General features: G+C 33.3%; 2 protein-coding genes across 2 annotated transcripts in view; both read right to left on the reverse strand.

The window, feature by feature from the left end:
• Positions 1-20,225, reverse strand: part of LOC149908116 (uncharacterized) — a 179,651-nt gene that overhangs the window by 70,899 nt on the left and 88,527 nt on the right. The window contains exon 2 of the mRNA XM_090103472.1: positions 8,313-9,080. Coding sequence (XP_089959598.1) covers positions 8,313-9,080 — 768 coding nt within the window. The remainder of the gene's footprint in view (positions 1-8,312; positions 9,081-20,225) is intronic.
• Positions 1,143-5,231, reverse strand: LOC149908122 (uncharacterized). The gene is made up of 2 exons (XM_090103266.1): positions 5,112-5,231; positions 1,143-4,007 (listed from the first exon to the last, which is right to left on the reverse strand). Exon 2 carries the CDS (start codon positions 3,925-3,927, stop codon positions 1,438-1,440), a length of 2,490 nt encoding a protein of 829 aa, XP_089959392.1. The 5' UTR covers positions 3,928-4,007; positions 5,112-5,231; the 3' UTR covers positions 1,143-1,437.

Below are 20,225 nucleotides of genomic sequence, written 5' to 3' on the forward strand. Positions count from 1 at the left end.
TGACAATGATGATTAATTTCAAAAACATTAAGTCGTGCTATTACCACAGTATTACAATATTATATGGTAATACTGTGCTATTAATAATACTATGGTATTACCATGAAAGAATAATATCATAAATGTAAAAAAAAAAAAAAACTTACGCTAAGTCCGATAAGTAATATGGTAAAGTATAGAAGTGAAAGAGACAGCTATATTGCGATCTGTCTGATTGCAGTGGCCACACATAAGCCAATGAACAGCGTGGATTCTATGTGTGTGTGGCGCATCTACTTTTTGTTTGTAAATAATATCATTACAACGCACATCATTATGAAAGTAATTAAAGGTATTGTATTCAATGTTTGAATTTGCAAAATAAAATTTAATTTATTTCTGACTTAGGTTACCCTTATCATTTTACTCTTATATAAAATCAAATATTATAAAGCTGAAGACTTAGCTTGTTTGAACGCGCTAATCTCAGGAACTACTGGTCCGATTTGAAAAATTCTTTCGGTGTTAGATAGCCCATTCCTCGAGAAAGGCTTATCACGTTAAGACCAAAACGAGCGGAGCCACGCGGGTGAAACCACGGAGCGCAGCTAGTATAAAATATTCACACAAACATGAATGTGGGAGACATTCACGAGGTGTACGACTGACGACGACCACGACCTACTTTTATGATCGTCAGAGCTAGTAGTAAACTGTTAGCAGTAGATACTATTATTCTGTAGTAATGGTAAAGATTAATAATATTTAATTTGACAATAATGACAATATTATGTACTTTTGTCATAGTACTATAGAAAGAAATATTTTTTATAGTTATTTAGTTTAGTTTAAGGTTAATGTCTTTAAAGGTTTTCTTGTGTGAATACAAAATTATTAAAACAAAGTGTATAATAATATAATCAAAATATAATTAGGCAATTAATAATTATAACTATAATATTTATTTTAGAAAATAAGTTATTTTACTTAATTATAATGTGTGATGTTGTTTTTTGGTGTGCCGAATTTATAGTTTAATAAAATAATATTTGTCATAACTTTTATGCTAATTGAAACAGAAATACTAGGTACATGTAATATCAAACAGTAAAAAAAAATTGTTATATTTTTAGGAAAATGGGTCTGTAATGAAAAAACCTTCAAAGGCTTCAGATTTTATTTAAAATTTTCACATAATTAATTAAAAATATCTTTGCCTTATACATACGTATAAATAATTATAAAAAGATTGTATTAATTCTTACATTACACGTTTTTAGCAGCTGACACTTTGATTGAGTAGGTGCTTTCTGAAAAGACAATTTGCTATTGACTCCGTTTTCTTTCCAATTATCATAATGTCAGATACTTCATTACAAGGCCTTTTCGCATTATAATGATCCTGGACTATTGTCAGTATTGGTTCGTAAAGTTCACCTTTTTCATCCACTGAATGTACTATGTTTTCTTTTTTAAACGTACTTTTGATTCCTCGCTAGAAATGAATTCGTTAATTTCCTCATCATCTTTGAATTTCACTCTTTCTTCTCCTTTGACGCGATCAAATCGATTTGTACAGGACTCGGACCTTTTTATAAATTCTTCAACTGGGACATTACTTATTGTTTTCTGATATTTCTCGTACACGTTTTTGATATCAAAGTAAACATATGAAGGGAAAATAGTAACGGTATCCTCATAAAACTTTCTTCTTTTACGAATATACTCGATATACTCAACTAAAGTGGGATACTTTTTTAGATCTTTCACACAATCGATAAACAGTTTAAATAGAGACAAGATTCTGTCAAACTCAAGATTGTCGATTGGTTCATAGTCTACTTCGATTTTATCTTTGTCACCATCGTTTTTAATAACTACTTTCCTGGATTTCCGGACCAATTCTTGGTAAAATGATGTATTTCGGTCAATGACAAAGTATGGGCGGAAGGTCTTCTCACAAATTTCGTGAATGAGTTTTCCAGCTTTAGATGCTTCCAAATCACCAACACGATGCAAAAAGTGAACATAGTCATTCAGATGAACTACCTGGTCAACTACTTCGTCAGGAAGAATTTTTCTGTGATCAAATTTTAAGTAGTTGAGTTTGTACATATTGTACGGCTTATCAATTTCACTGATGAGAAAACCTTCTTCGGTTTTGAAAATATTTTCTAATAAATGATACATTTTTTCTCTTGGTTGTGGGATTCTCTTTAAATGCATAACATTGCTTATGAGCTCCCTGCGTTTACTGATAGATTCAAGATCTAAATCGTAGTTGAAGTGCTTTAGGATTTCGATCATATAGCGGGATACTCCATGAAACATGCGCAGACGTTCATGATGGAAATTTAGAGGATCATTTTTGAAAATATTTGAAGACAATTCAACACAGTACCACAGCGATGTTAGTAGTGATGTGATTTCTGGAGGATCTAGAGGTAAAGATGACAGCCCAATTTTACACACTGTCTCACTTATTCTTCGCATAGCGTATTTCTTAAATTGTTCTACGACATTATTGTCCATCCATTCTTTGTTTTCACAGTTTTTCCATAGCACATAGTAAAATAATCCAACATTGCAATTAATTTTCTTGCCATCGAAGTAGGTTGCGGATATAATGTAGTCATTGTACTTATCAAACTGGTCTGTGCTTGACAGCACAATGCCGCCATGGAACGGTTTTCGAGTTCGCGGGTCAGTCTTTACATCGTTTGCCAGCAATTGTTTATAAACATTGAGAGTATAAAAGTAGCCAATCGATTCGCTAATATCTTTATCATTAACCAAAAACAGTGGACATTCCATGGTCGATTTGAATTTACTAAAACTGGCAGGTGATACTACATTCGATGATTGTATTTTATGAAAAATTATTTTCTGCATCAAATTAAACTCTGTCAGGAGCACAACAGGGATTCCTTTGTCATCGGTAAGGATCACGTCAGGGAACTCAATTTCTTCTTCGGCTGTAAAATTTACATCATCATTTATATCCTCCGTTTCAGCAGATTTGTTGTATTTTTTATCAAACTTCAAGGCGTCGAAAGAGTAGGATTTCGAGTCACTAACGATATAATTGATCAAAGTTGAAATAGATTTCTCGACATCTACTTTTTCCGAATATTCTGTTGAATTTAGGTTTTTATACCAATCAGTTTTAACGAATTCACTCAGGAACATATTCTTGTCTTTCGTTTCCAGGTTGATTTTTGATTTGTCACTATCTGTTTTTAATGTTATTTCTTTGAATAGGCGATCACGTAGTTTCTTCAACTTATCAATTTCTTGCAGAGATTTTGCATCTTGTTTTGTTTTTCCAATGAATTTCAACTTTATATATGACTTCAGGTCTTCTTTCTCCACTGAAAAGTTGTCTATATTTATTTTGTTGTAGTCAAATTCCTTAGAAATATCAGTGACATCAATAAGGTGGCAGTTTCGATAAACCTTGGAGCGGCCTTTGAAGAAGGATGCAGCTACAGAAAGATCTATAGTATTTAAGTCCTCGCTGAAGGCGTGGAAGACAACCGATTCGTAATACATATCTTCGTTATATCTGAAGCATTCCCTTGTATTCGTTTGATGTATCTGTCCATCGGTGATGATATATAGCAGCTTGATCCGGTCATTTTCAGTTAAAGCACATTTTTGTTTTAGGAAAAGGATGATTGTTTCTGGTCTTGTACCCGACCTATCGCTATGAAGATTTTTATACGTGCTTCTGGTCTGGTCTTCATCAACTTCTACACATTCATTGTTCCAGTGCAAGTAGATAACTTTCGATTCTGTCGGCGGCTCTCCTGCATGCAATAGTTCGTCTTTGATTTTCTCTACGTCACTTTTAAAATGTTCCAGTGTCTCCAAGCCTTTGGTATGATAAAATTTAACCCCCATAGTTGAGCCAGAAAAATCTTTTGCGTAAATGTAGTAATTAACCATTTTTGCGCCGATTTATTTATTTTTAATTTTAACTCAAGTCTTCCAATGTTAGGTCTGTTGCAGTTATACTCGTAAGGATCCTAAAACAAAAGTATGATGATTAGAAATAATAATATTAAAGTATTTTAATCCATTTTAGACTCTTTTCAATTATGACCACCGTAAATTTGAAAAATGTTGTAAGTTACATTTAGATAGTACAGCATCGTTCATCATTTAGTTTCAAAAGAATTACTTTTGTTTTTGTCCATCTAGGTATTAGTAAAATCTATTAAAAAGCCATAAAATAATAATAAATGTGAATAAAAGACATATCATAAGATTATTTAATTCATATTATATTAGCATAATATTATATACATCATTTAAACGAAAATGAATTAAACAAATATTGTATAGCATTCTATAAGACCTCGTCCTGTTTGTAAGTAGTACCCTGTACTATTAACTATTCTGTGGTAGTACCTAGTTAAGTAGTTAGTCGTACATACTAGTGCATACAACGGTCATTGCACCGTTACTATGCAATACATCCGCTATCAAATCAACCTACTTGCAAAATGCTAGTATCAAATAAAAATTAGTTTTAAAATGTTTATCTAACAATTCAAAAATAAGTATAAACTGTGCATGCTGCTATCTGTGTTATCACAATATTATGTTTACAACAGACAAACACCAAATTTAATTTAACATTATTCGTTTTTAAATTTATTAATACTATACAACATCTGCATAACAACTTCAATTAAAAATATGTTTTATCTTTATTAATGAAACTTAATAAGACCATTACTAAATAATACCGTAAATAAGTGAGAATCGATTGTTTAAATATTTTTATACATAAATAATACAATTAAACAAAACCATTAAAAAAAATGATTTTAATATAGTTAGACCGACTAACTAGAGACAACCGATCAATGAAAACTCTACAAAAATATTTATTAGGTAACAAACTTTCTCAAACGCATACAAATATATAAATCGTCATTCATACTACTCATATCAATATTATATAAACTACAAAAATAAAAAACAAAAATGCATAAGTCATTGGAAGTGCAAATATTATCCTGTTTAAAAATAGAACCCAGACGCCGGCCGGTCGAAAGGCCTTGGACTCATTAAGACGTGCAAAACACACACATTCTTTTACAATGCACAATATAGAAACTTACCTATTTAGATTGATAGATTGTGAATGAATATCTTATCACAAACTTGTCCCACAATTAGAAATGAACATCAAAAATCCACAAGGAACTTCTATATTGCATTGAAGTAGGTTACAAACTGAATGTTTTTAAGGCATCGTCGATAGATATACGTCAGACGGGCTGACGTAACGGTGCAAGGGAATTACTGATCCTTTAAAATATTGTGTAAATGAATGAAATACTTTCAGACTATTATTAGCTGTGACTTCTTTGTTTTTGTTTTTAAAACACTGATTAATCTTTCCTTGAAATTCTGTTTTGTTTACATCTTGTCGACATAATAATAGCAGCGCCATCTATACACCGGCAGCGGAAAGTGCATGTTTAAGGAAAATGCATTGATAATAAAATATTATGCAATCTTCACTCTGGTATTATCAGTAATGATGCAATTTGCCGAAATATAACAGTTGAGTCAATATTTTGTTTTTGGATGCACTATTTACAGTTAAATTTGTTGAATTATCGCTGATATGAAAGTAATGTATTTTAGTAGGTATTGTATTCATGTTTACATAAGTACCTAACAATCCGCTACTGTATATAAATAATATAAGTTTTTTTTTTATTTTACTTTGGACAGACTAAAGCTGGGTATCGACTTCGCGCTCCTGGCGCGCGCGCCATGAATGACCGCGCCGATAGTGCGTTCCGCGGAGCGCGTTCCAAATAATTGAAGTATCAACTAAGCGCGCCTGGCGCGCGTGGCAACTGTTCCAGTGTTTGACCGTTCATCATGGAAGCTAGTCGTGTACGAGCAGCAGCAGCATTTTTTTCTTTAACTCCGGCACAGGGACTCCCATTTCACTACTGATTTCTCTCCAACCAATAAATCGCTCAGAGAAGATCTCTAAGCGATTTATTATGATACGAAGAAATTTTACTGTTCCACAAAACTTCTTTCGTACCATATAGCTGAATTAATTTACGGCAACTTTGGTTATCCATAATAATTATTACTCGGAGCGCAACAAACACAAAAAATACGACAAACCCGTCTCCATTGGCGCGCGCGCCACGTTTGATGCGCGGTAAAAAACCGACACCCGACGGAACGGACCGCTCCGCGTTCGACCGCTCCAACGAACATTTTGGCGCGCGTTCCAAACTGGTATCCATTTCACGCGGCTGGAGCGCGCGCCAATGTTCGACCTCTTGGAGCGCGAAGTCGATACCCACCTTAAGAATTCAATAGAATTCAAATTATAGCTGCTTGCCTCGCTACTGCCTGACACAAATCAAACAAACAAATTAAATCATTACAATTCACGTATGTTACTAGCACTACATATTTTATATCTTAATATATTATTATGTATTTCATTGGTCTGTGTGTTCGTCTCTGAATTCTTCCTTACCGGCTGTACTGATTTTAATGAAATGTTTTTCGAATCTTTATCTGAATTCGAGAATGGTTCAGAATTACAATTTGATCACAAGCGAAAGCTATATACATAATCATAAATAGATACTTAGATACAAACCCCAACAAGAAACCATTAATCAAAATTTTCCAACTTGGTTGACCCTATAATCGTGCTTAGCAGATAGTACCGTTCGCGTTGCTCTGAATAATATTCAGTGAGGGTTTCCCAAATGATAACGCTATCGCAATTATTATTAAAACAAGTTTGGATGTTTATGTTATCAATACAGGAATACCAAACGGCAATAATAAAAATCTAAATTAATTAATTTCGATTTTCCTGATTTTTTAAATATAGATATGCACTTAATTAGTGCGCGTTCAAGTACCTATATAAAAAAAATACGTGTGGCACTCGAGGACATTTATCTACACTAATATTATAAAGAGGAAAACTTTGTTTGTTTGTTTGTTTGATTGTAATGAATAGGCTCATAAACTACTGGACTGATTTTAAAAATTCTTTCACCATTCGAAAGCTACATTATCCACGAGTAACATAGGCTAGGTTTTATCCCGGAAATCCCACGGGAACGGGAACTATGCGGGTTTTTCTTTGAAAACGCGGGCGAAGCCGCAGGCGGAAAGCTAGTTATTATTAAAAAACTAATACAATCAATATAACTACATTATATCACTGGGTACACGAACAAACTTAATTAAAACGAACTCGCATAAAGAAAACTTATGAAATGGCGAGGGTTCGGAAAATATCACTGAAATCTTTTATCCCAAGTTTATCTACATTTATCTCTTTAAAGGACAGTTTTAGTGCCTAAAATGGCCCAGGTATCATCAATACCTGGAACGGGAACATTTCTGGAACATTTGTGATTCGACAAAGCGGTTTGAGATCGTTAGTGTCAATTTTTAAAGTATAATGACGAGCGATTTTTGGAATAATCTCCTTCGTGTATTTCTCGACGTTGCGAATTCTATAATATCAGGATAAAAAGCCGTGGGAAGGGGATATAAAATTTTGATAGGTCCCTTGGGAGGGTTTAAGGTGACAGTTTTGCTATGCTAAGCCACTTGAATACGGAATTCATTAAAGACGTTTTTGAGGATCGAATGAAGTGGTTATTGAAATATTATTGAAATAGAAAAGCTTTTACAAGTAATAGTGTTTTTAAAATGTGCAGTATACGCACTATTTAAAGTAAGGAATATTATTAGATAGTAAACAACCGTAAAATATAAATATTAATTTAAATAATATGAATTAAATGTCATAAGTTTATTTATAGTAAATACATCCTTTGATCAAAATATGTACCGGCCCACGCTTTGGGCCCACGTTTTTAAATGCCTTAGATTTAATTATATTATTTAATCAGTTCAGCTATTTTTGTTGATATTAAATTATAATTAAAAACCTTTTCATACAAATGAACTTATTGGGAAAAATTGCTTTAGAAAAATTATATTTAATTTTTATGTTAATAAGTATATGGGTCAGTTTCATAACGAGCTGATAGCACTTATTAATTATAGTAATATTATAAAGAAATTGTAGAAACTCTAGATATATTATAATCTCTGGATCTATTGAACTAATTTTAAAATTCATTATACGATTAGAAAGACACATCTTTAGCGAGTAACAAAGGCTAGTCGGCAATCATTTATCAATAAATTAGAACAAACAAAATACACAAATCTGTATTTTTCAATTGTACTATTTCATCCACTGAGTGGTGTGTAAACTTCACTTTCAAATAAAACCAATCACTCACCTCGTCTAAACTGATTGTGATTGCGAATCACGCGCTCAGCATTCTTACGGGCGATGTAAAACCATTCGGACGTGTTACTTAAATATTTGTACTCGACAGCCAGATCCTTCGCCAATATCGGCCCTTCCGGTAAACGGTACGCGAAGGGGCAAAATAACTGGTAATCCTTATACTGATATTGATCGTAACAATTCCCCGCCGCAAACACGTCGTCATCAAATTCAACCATTGAAAAAACGCTTGCGTGCAACAGATATTCGTTATGCATCACTGACGGCCCGGCGTATTTCCATAATCTCGTTAACATATTAGCTCTGTTTACTGCCACATCTGCTTCTATCCTAAATCTCTCTTGAGCGTACCTGTCTACGACACCTTCACCTAAATTCAAGTGCGTCCCAGCTGTGCAATTCTCGCCTAGCAAATGCTGCGTTTCAATTAATCTTAGGAATTTAGTAACTACGTCTTCGTGCACGGCTTTAACAACTGTCGCGTTATCTGACTGACTCGTATCATTAACTATGCTGTCTCTAACTGCGTCTGAATCGTCCGCCATTATCCTTTGTGTTTCGTTATCGTAACTATGTTCAACGTTTATTAAATGATCTAATAAGGATACGTCATCTAGTGTATCCCGGTGGAATGTTCCGGAGTAATTGCCGAAATACTTTTGGAATGTGTCAGGTGTTGTGTACCCGTCCTCGTCTGGAGCCCCGTACGGTCTTAAGGCCGCTATAACTGGGTCTTCACCAGATTTGTCTATGCCCTCTGTAACAAAAGATAAAAATCCGTTAAAATAGAATATTTATGTGACGTTTCCCACATCAACTATACATACAAAAGGTTGCAGCGTCGGCTTTTTGAACAGTTCTGATTGGACAAACAACAAATTTGCCTTTATTGTCGTTTCATTTTATTCCGATGTAAATAATACTCCGATAGAATCTTATTTTAGAGCGTAATAAATTCAGACGTGAATTTTATGACCAATTACGTGCACATAACATTACTCATCAAATATATAGTTCACTAGAAGTGTAAGGATATTTCGTTAAAATAGATTGTATTCGTACATTAGGTAACAACTATAAAAACACATCGCTGAAAAGATTTGGCGTAAAGATCTTTTTAATAATTCTGCATTTAAGTACCACAATAATTTGTAATTACTAATTCTTATAATAATATATTGGAAACGAAGCCACAAAAATAAGGCAGATAAAACATTGTAGTTAGGATAGTATGGCCATAGTTTAGTGCCTTACTAGAACATCATTAATTATACAATTAACATACTTTAAACACAATATCCAAATATTCAAATTCAAAACGTTATCTCTCATATAAAAAGACGTGTAGGACTCGGGGACTGCCGTGGTAAAGCATGTCTTCAAGCCACACCTCCGAGCCCGTCGGAGTGAGGAGCGTGAGGTTTTTTCGTTACAGAATTTCTCGATTCGGTCCCCACGCTCAAGGCCCGCGATAGAAGCTATGCAATAGCTTAAAATAACCTCAACAAAAAATAATGAACACATCCACTCTTTTCATACATTCTTGATTGAACTAAAATCCGACAATTCATAAAGACATATCATGAACTAGCCTCTATCCTACATGATCCTACAGATTGACCATTTAGTGCGCTGATAGCATGTAAAGTTATTTTCGTTTAAGGGGATTCCCCGCTGTAAACCAGCTATCTCGCGCCATAAAAGGGGATTTTGTTTATGGCAACAACAAATCGCAACTTTCATTACGCTCTGCTATTGATGGTCCAACATTATTTATGGCTGGCAATTTTGTTCGTATCTGAGATATTCGAGCTTAAACATTATTGATATTACTCGTCGGCGTTTAAAATTTATTTTACACGATTTGTTAGGTTTTATGTGTTGTTAATTAGTTTTGGATGGATTCTTGTTTGATTAAAAACGTTTTACTTTCGATACTAAAATGGTTTATATCGTGTCGACTCGCAAACGTGTTAGGACACTTATGAGCTCGATTATCAAAAAAGTATAAAATATTTTACGGTCTGTTCCTATGTTCCGCTGGGTATTCAACTATTTTCGTTCCAATAATCTAAATCTGTAAAGCGTAGAAAATAGACAGACATGCTATTACTTTACTAGCTACTTGCTAATATTATAAGGTATAGATATTAGGTAAGACTGCAAAAATTAAACTATATAGTCTGGTTGAATTACAAACTGTAGTACAATTATATATTTATGTGTATTTTATGCTTATTCTACACAAATACCATCCGGCAAAGGATATTCTATTCACTCGCTTACTAATAGATACTAATTACTAGCTTTCCGCCCGCGGCTTCGCCCGCGTTTTCAAAGAAAAACCCGTTCCCGTAGGATTTTCGGGATAAAACCTATCCTTTGTCCTTTCTCGGGTATCAAAATATCTCTATACCAAATTTCATGCAAATTGGTTCAGTAGTTAAGGTGTGATTGAGTAACAGACAGACAGACAGAGTTACTTTCGCATTTATAATATTAGTATGGATAAACAATAAACAATGTTTCTTTTAGCGGTCTACATAATAAGATACTTTATTCCCATTGCTAAAAATCCCTTAATACAAAAAACGTTACGAAGAAGCTTGCGTCAGTTAATAAGTTGTAGGAATAGGCAATACAGACTCAGCCAGAGGTCACTTCTGCCTTGTTATGATACAATCATGAAATTTGGCTGGCGGCCAGAAAATTATGTACCTCCTTTCCTCGTGACCACGGTATAAAGAATTGAGCTAACCGAATAAAAGTTTGTAAAACATTATGTGTAATATTAAATTGTTCAAATCACTACATAGTATAGAAAACATAGTCGCTGTCGCTGTCTGTTGATGTCTATGTATGCTTAAATCTTTCAAACTACTCAACGGATTTTTATCCAATTTTTTAAAATGGATAGAGATAGAGTTTTAGTATATAATAAAGTAAAATCTTATATATAAAATTCTCGTGTCACAATGTTAGTCTGCATACTCCTCCGAAACGGGTGGACCGATTCTCATGAAATTTTCTGTGCATATCGGGTAAGTCTGAGAATCGGCCAACATCTATTTTTCATACCATTACCACGGGCGAAGCCGGGGCGGGCCGCTAGTCTTATATATAAAAATGAATCGCAAAATGTGTTGGTAAGCGCATAACTCGAGAACGGCTGAACCGATTTCGATAATTCTTTTTTTATTATATTCCTTGAAGTACGAGGATGGTTTTTAAGTAAAGAAAACGTAAATATGTACCACGGGCGAAGCCGGGGCGGTCCGCTTGTTTTAATATAAAAATGAAATAATTTAATAGTTAAATTTTAGATAAGGGCGAAACCGCGGGCGGTAAGCTAGTAAAGTAAGAAATGTTCATTGAGAAATTAAATTAAGAACAATATTTGATTTCAAGAGATTACGTTGATTTCGAAAGTAAATATATCTTATTATTTTATAAACTTAATTATCAAAATTATGATTACTTTCGTATTTTTAAGTAGGAGACGTTAATTTTATGTTTACTTTAATAATCATTTCAACTGCTTTCTTCCAGTTCCATCAAGAAGAAACAATGCAAAGCATATAACTTAAATATTTTTGTATTCCCATAAAATTATACAATGTTGGCAATCCATACTAATATTATAAATGCGAAAGTAACTCTGTCTGTCTGTCTGTTACTCAATCACGCCTAAACTACTGAACCAATTGGCATGAAATTTGGTAAGGAGATATTTTGATACCCGAGAAAGGACATAGGCTACCTTTTATTGCGAAATATGTACCTCGGGCGAAGCCGGGGCGGACCACTAGTTATTTATAAATTAAAATAAATGTAGAGATATATTTTATAAATGAAAAATATTATATATTACTAAATAAATGTTTGACTATTATATTACTAAATGCATTTTTAACTATCATAACAATGAATTGATTTCACCTATTAATAAAGTCAGACCAAACACTCAACCAGTTAACGAAGGCAAATGTGGCTTCCCACAGCAACAAGTAACTCGATTATTTAATTAATTTCACTATTTGTATTTCCATTCTGATTACTGTAATATTTAAATACAAATAATTTAATGCGACATGCGAATCTTCTAGTTGTCGCTAGTTCGAAATAAAGTTTAACACTCACATGGCAGTTTCCAATTTTCTTTTGACAACGTTGTATGCTCCCTTTGCTGCCATAACCAATAAATTCTATGTAAAATTTTGCACAACAATGTCTATCCTCTCTTGTCATCACAGGTTTGGTTTGATGCTTCGATAAACATGCAGATTTTATTGAATTCTCAAAGTGGGACGCGGAAACTTCAAGCCGAATTCTTTCTACGATTTTCCCATTATAGTATGTTAAATGCGAAATTATAATATTTTTACATAATTTTTGCAAATTTTGCCCTTTATAGAGTTGGAAATAAAAAATGACGCGAATTTTTATATTTCCTCATTTTCGCTTTCCCATAATTTGTTTTAAATTGGTGCTTGTTCTGTCTCTGGATTCTTGGGAATTCGAAAATTTTGAGAATGTTTGCGAGTTTTAATATCGAAAATAAATTACTGGATTGATCTTTTTTACACACCCAAAGAAAGCCTTTGCAATTTTAATAATTGCTCGCAATAACAGAGAATGGTATTCAAAGAGGAAATGATTTAAAAAATAATTGAAGAAATAAATAAGAATGAAATCAAAAGAAACATCTTACGAATATTTATTTCATTTTAAAATTAGGTCAAACTGGATGAAAATTAACGACAATGTAACATTACCGAGAAATTGTAACATATTGAATCGAGTCGCTTTGTCATTCTGTTCATATGGGTTTTTACATTGAAAGCACTTCTTGTATTGGAGAAGCCAGCCATGTGTACGTAATATTCGTCGAACCAAAGAAATATCGAAAAATTCAAAGCATGGAAATTATCTTCTTTTACATGAAATAATGTTAAAAGATACGTATCTATTCTTAAAGTATCTTCGATTTTAAAGCGATCTGCTGAACCAGTTGGTTTTGAGTACTGTTTTAATCCGTCAGTCCTCGGATCACAGACACAATAGAAAATCTATTGTGTCTCGGCCCGATTGGGCCGCTCGGTGGTCAATGGGTTAATACTATCAGGATAAAAGAAATAGTGTTAAGGGTATTACAGCACAGAAACATACAATGAACTCTAGTTTTATTACTTCAACAATCAATCAAATATTCAGTTTTCCTGTTGGCAATTGCTGAATTGATTTTGACAATAATATCAATAGTTAAGTATTCATATAGTACAGGTGGTCAGTTATGACTTTATCACAACTTTATATTACTGAGTATCGAAAAGAAGTACCTATTTGCCAATAATCACCATTGAATAGAACCTAACATGAACCGACAAATGCAGCTTAGAAATTGAAAAGTTCCAAAGAGTTTCCCTGAGATACGTCTTCAACTATCGGACGATAACCTTTCAATGCACGTGGCTCCATACAAACCCAGAACATGATTATTTGTAAAGAATTTCATTACACGGTGCAAGCTAAGGAACGCTGTATACGTATTTGTGAAGCATTTTATAAGTATTCGTTTAGAAAAATGTCCGATGCTACAATCTCTTGAAGATCGTGTGGAATGTCCTGTGGATGAAAATTGTAAATATTTTAGTATGGCAGATGATAATATGATACTAACTATAGGTATTCAAAAGTGCTTCTAAATGTCTACATATAGTCGAATAAACATTTTCTTTGTGTGTGAGTTTGAAGTTAATTTTCATAATATTTGATTGTTTATTATTTTACCAACGCTGCTGGATAGATTTTAGTGGAATTGACGAACTTATAGGATATTTATATGCATAAATTACGAATTATTATTTCGTTTGATCATAGTGAAATGTCGAGTTATCGAGAATTTTAACCCATATTTAAATAAATAATCACTCACATCAATCAGTCGTTCGAAAAAACTTGTCTGAAGTCTAAACTTGGTATAAAGTACTTCAGGTACTGAATCATAAGTATTTGTCAATCAACCTAGATTGACAAATACTTATGATTCAGTACTTATATTCAGACTATAATTAATTGTAAAGAGTAGCATAATAGACTATTCAGGCGAGAAGTTTCAAGGGCCATATTATTATTTCACTACAAGCTTTTTAAGACTATTTATTTTTATACATAGAAGCTATTACTATTTAGTAATCTGTGGTTTTACTTTTTCTTTGACTTGCCACCAAAAAAATCATGTTAAAGAAAATTACATATCTACATTCTACATTATGTTTTGTTATGTAAGTACCTCTAGACGTGTGGCACTCGGGGACTGCCGCGGTAAAGCTATTGCATGCTATGCCTTCCAGCCATACCTCCGCGCCCGTCGGAGTGGGGAGCGTGAGGCGTTTTCGTTACGCAATTTCTGGATTCGGTCCCCGCGCTCAAGGCCCGCGATAGAAGCTATGCAATAGCTTAAAACAAAATCTTTCCACTATCCTTTCCAATATTATTGGAGTCACGTTCTTACTCTGAGTAGGATCTCTTCAGTTTGCTCTTACCCAAAATTGTTTGTCTTTTTGACCCGACCTTTTAAAAGACCGCCTTATTATAACTATGAGGGCTCCGTTCTCAAGAGAGAGAAACTATATTGCATTCGTAGACAAAGTTCTACAAAAATATATAACTGGGGCTATCTTTTTCAAGTTTAAGTTAGTCAGTAAATTATGTTCGTGGGTTTTTCAGGCTTTAGTTCTGTTGCCTGGTTATTGGTTATCAATTATCATTATTATATTGTGTTAATTGGGTTATTTTTTTATGAGTTTACTGATAAGTTGGTGCCTTTCTATACCATACAGGAATATATTGACTCCATCGGGAGTCGAACCCAGAACCGTAGCTTTTACACCAATAACTATAGTACTAAAAATTACCAGTAGACACAATCAACACATTTATTTATTTATTTTAACTAGTTTAAAGTGAAACTAACAAACATAAGGGAGCATTTCAAACCAACTAGGTAGTGACAAGTGGAACATTCCTGTTTTATTACCACAGACCCTTATACGTTGTGAAACGAGTCACTAGAGTCACGTCGTAACAATGTGATGTAATGATATAAACTTATTTCACCTTTTAACCGGCCTCAAAAAAGGAGCAAGTTCTTTAGATGAATATAGTGAAGTAGGATACGAAAGCAAAGGAAAATGTATATAAATAGTTAAAGTTGAAATTAAAATGCAGTAAAATATCATGCTATGAAATTAATGCACAATCATTTAATTTGTAAATTAATTTCTTAGTTTAGATAGGTATTAATGACTGTTTGAAAGAGAATTTAGGGAGTGATGATTAAAATAAAAATAAGTTGTTGTAAAAATGAATAAATATAAATAACTAGTATTGCTTGCATAGAAATGGTCACAAGGACTACCCTTCAGTGAACATGTCATAACGCTCCCTTGATTTACTCTATGCCATTACAAGAGTAAATAGTACATGAGCAAATATCCGTATTTACTTATGTGCATCAAACATCCAGACATCCACAGCAAATTAACCTTTCTGTAAACCCAGGATGTTTCGAGTAAGGTATGGTTGTGTGCACAGTTTGGTTATATATACATTGTACACTCTGTATACATAGGTATCTGTATAGGTATACTGGCTAGCGTCCAGGGTTGTCCCGTGATAAAACATAATAATCTGTTACCCGGCAATGATGTAGTTTTGTAATAGTAAAACAATTTTTAAAGTCGATTGAGTAGTTTTGAGTAAACTAACCAATCTCTCCTCTTTATATCTATACTAATATTATAAAGCTGAAGAGTTTGTTTGTTTGTTTGAACGCGCTAATCTCGGGCGCGATACTGGTCCGGTTTGAAAAATTTTTTCGGTGTTAGATAGCCCATTTATCGAGGAAGGTTATAAGCTATATATCATCCAGCTACGACCAACAGGAGTGGAGCCACGGGGGTGAAACCGCGCGGAGCAGCTAGTCTATACTAATATTATAAAGAGGAAAAGTTTGTAATTATGTAAGTATGTATGTATGTATGTATGTATGGTTTTCACGCATAAACTACTGGACTGATTTCAAAAATTCTTTCACCATTAGAAAGCTGCATCTTCACTGAGCAACATAGGCTATATTGCATTTTCAAAAAAATTAGAGATCCTTACCAAAAATGCAATAATGTAACCCAAGGTGTAAAAAATTCCTTATTAAAAATGCTGTCATCGCGTGCGCTGCGGAATCTATTGAAGATAGAACAAAAAAATGTTCTACGGTATTATAGAATGGATCAATATCTACAAAAAAGTCCGCGATACCATATGTCCATCTTCAGTAGTTATGTTACTACAACAACTTTTTTACGTTTTCAAAGTAAATAGAAGTGCCGACAGTAATCAAACCATGTTATCCATACACATATATTAATCCTTATCACATTAAATGATGTTTTATTATAGACTGTTTCAATACCAGCTAAATACTTTTTAAATAAAAAAAATTGGATATTCCATTCAAAAGATATAACGAATTTTTAAAAGTGTCAATCTACAGAAAATAGTAGGTATAATGAGCAGGCGTAGTGCGGGACGGGGTGAAGGTGATTTTCATGTGATTAAAAATTAAATCTATAGTCCGACCTATAATAGTAGACTTTTCACTGTCACGATATCGCTATCTATGCGGGTGAAACCGCAGGGCATTGCTAGTAGTTAATAAAGAGGGTGTAGATAAAATTCCCGGGCAATCAAATACTCCGGAAAGGACTTGATCGTTTTTAATACTTTTTTGTGTGTATTCGGTTAGGAAATAGGTCGTAAAGAAGTATAATTCATACCACTAGTAATCCGAAGAATGAATGGGTGGCAGAACAACGTTTGCCGCGTCAGATAGTGAATTTATGTGTTCATTAGTCCGATGTTGACCATCATTGGTTAACAAGCCTAAATGGCTAAGAAAAAGCTTAGGACCAAGAGTCAAGAAAAAACAAGATATTACTTTCAAATATTGCAATGAAACCTAATACACGTATAAGGTTATAACATACTTTGTAAATTCTGAGGGGGAAATTTAACTTTTTACAATTCACATAAATCCAATCCAAAAATAAAATCTATTAATTTAAATACTACAATTCAACGTTCAAAAGCCAGATTCCAGAACTTAGTGTTAATGTAAAAATCAATATGACTTAAAAGAGCAACCATGGAGTTTCTTGCCGGTTCTTCTCCATAGATACTGCTTTCCGAATCGGTGGTAAATGTTAAAATAAGTATTGACGTTTCAAAAGTGCTTCTCGAAGAAATCTAATTGAATAAATAAATGTTTGAGTTTGAGTTAAGTTATCAACACTCTTTATCCCGTTCATCTTTATGGCCTACGACTAAAATAAATAACATCAAGCCTGATATATTACATGAGATTGATCGCACCAGCAAGTATTACATCAAACCTTAACCAATCAATACATCCCGTCGCAGCCGTCAAATAAGAAATACATCATATAAAGCTTTTTATATACTGAAAGAGAAGCGATTAACGATAATAATATAAACTAGAGTTTTTTCATACACCCTTGGAAAGATTTTTTCATGTAATTAGTTTAAGTAGTAGTACAAAAACCAGTATAGTAGTAAAAATGAAGTCCCATGTCCCCAAGTGAGGTAAGGGGCAGATGTATTATACATATTATGTTTCACTGATCGATTTTCTTAAGGGGCAAGTAGGTAATTAGCCTTCTGTGTCCTACCAGATCAAGACATTTTTTTTTCTTCGTCTCCACCGGGAATCAAACCCAGGACCCCTCGGTGCTACGCTCACTGTACCAAGCAGGCGTTCAACTGACGTTAATAAAGAGGATAAAGCTATTCATGCACGTAAAGTGCAAGTGGAGAATAATTGGTTTGCCTATAAACTCTACTTTTAAATAATTATCATTCTTGAGAATTATCAAACCTACCGAGGAAGTGATCACATCACCGTGTAACTATATATTTATGTTTGAAGACTTTGAACTCAGCTTATTGCCTTCCGATGATGATGATTCATTGAGGTTTGTTTTAATCGTAATGAATCATTTTTCGACACGTTAATTCGGTATGTATACCCGAAATATAAACAGTAAATATTTAGAATTTTGATCATATCATATGCAGTTGCATTTTCTACGCAACACCTATTAAATCTTACAATGACCAGCATCTTTACAGAACTCAATGGTGATAGATCTTCGCTCATCTCATAGATGGGATTATTCCCTAAACGGTATTCAAATATATCAGAGCACTCATTTCTCGAAGGTTCAAAGAGGAGTGATTTATTAAACGTCAGAGGCAACTGATGTAAGTCTTTCCTCGACTTATTGTACGTGAAATTAGTTTGTTATTATAGCTACAGGGTAATTGTTGTTATTTTTCAAAAGGATTGAATTTGGAAAGAGATAAATATGGCATTTGGGAATATGTTCAACTTCTAATAATTGCAATTATTCTGCCTAATCCTAACTTTATATTATAAATATGTCTGTCTCTTCTTCACGTGTTAACCAATAAACTGATGATTCGGTATAGATATTGTTTGAAATCTAAGATAGTTTTTATATCGAAAATCCCACGGGAACGGGAACTATGTGGTTTCTCTAGTGTCGATCTTTGAATTCGCGGGTAAAGCCGCGAGCCGAAACCGAGTATTGCATAAGTTAATAAATTTAAATTTTAAATATTCGTTAAAAGCACAACCTCCCTTTATTTTAATAAACAGCCAAGAAAATCGTACATAATCCTGAATCGACGATAAAACGAATGTAGCACGAACCACTATGTACCAGTACGGGTGCATGCATTTACTGCGTTTATCTTCTACTCCAAGACTTTACAATACTTGCAACTGAAGCTCTAGATTGTAGGAACGGAGTAACAAATGTATATCTCCATATTGAACGTCGATAGTAGGTGGTTAAAAGTATTTGTCGATTACTTTGAGTTACTATCAAGTTTTTAGTACAGTATGTTATCAGAATTGACGAGTCAAAAAACATTACTTTTCACCAGATTAGCACGGGGATGTTGTAAAATTTTGGGAAACCTATTTTTAAATTTAAAATGCTTAGATAAATTGTATTTTTACAATCACAAAAAAACACGTCGTATTAATTGAGAACTTATTTTCGCACTTTTTAACGCCACAAGAATTTTTCATAAAAAACATGTACTATTATAAAAAAAAAACTTTAAACATTAATAACCTATTGTGTCTCCACATTATAAATAACTAGCTGCGCCCCGCGGTTTCACCCGCTTTGCTCCGCTCCTGTTGGTCTTAGCGTGATGATAATATATAGCCTTCCTCGGTGTTATATACACCGAAAGAATTTTTCAAATCGGACCAGTAGTTCCTGAGATTAGCGCGTTCAAATAAACAAACAAACCCTTCAGCTTTATAATATTAGTATAGAAGATAAAGACAAAAACCGCTACACTTAGCACTAAATGTTCTTCACTTATTATTTTGTCTCATCAAATAAATGGTTTTCGTATTTATTGTTTGCTTCATTATCTTGTGGTTTTAGTCAGAAATAATATTATAAGATGAAATTTTATTCATAATAAATTTTAGATATAATAAGCCTAAAGAATAAGCTGTCACTCGGGGATCTAGTAAATGGGTCTTATCTTTTACAAAGGTAATATTATATATTTTTTAATAGAAAATGTATAATAATATTAATATAAATATTCGATAAATAATAATTACACGACAAATCATAAAATGCTTATATAGTACTAAACAAAATACAAACGAAAAATTAATTGGTTCCCATTACATTGATTTATTAGCTACAAGAAAATGAACATCAGAGTTGAATACATACTTGAACATAGCTTCTATTTCCATAGCTTAAAG

Source organism: Colias eurytheme, chromosome 6, assembly GCF_061535395.1.
Source record: "Colias eurytheme isolate Ceu_HAF_F1 chromosome 6, ilColEury1 Martin Lab GWU primary, whole genome shotgun sequence".
NCBI lineage: Eukaryota > Metazoa > Arthropoda > Insecta > Lepidoptera > Pieridae > Colias > Colias eurytheme.

Bases quoted from the DNA above. Each gene is read 5' to 3' on its own strand.
- LOC149908122 (XM_090103266.1), bottom strand. From the start codon at position 3,927: ATGGTTAATTACTACATTTACGCAAAAGATTTTTCTGGCTCAACTATG.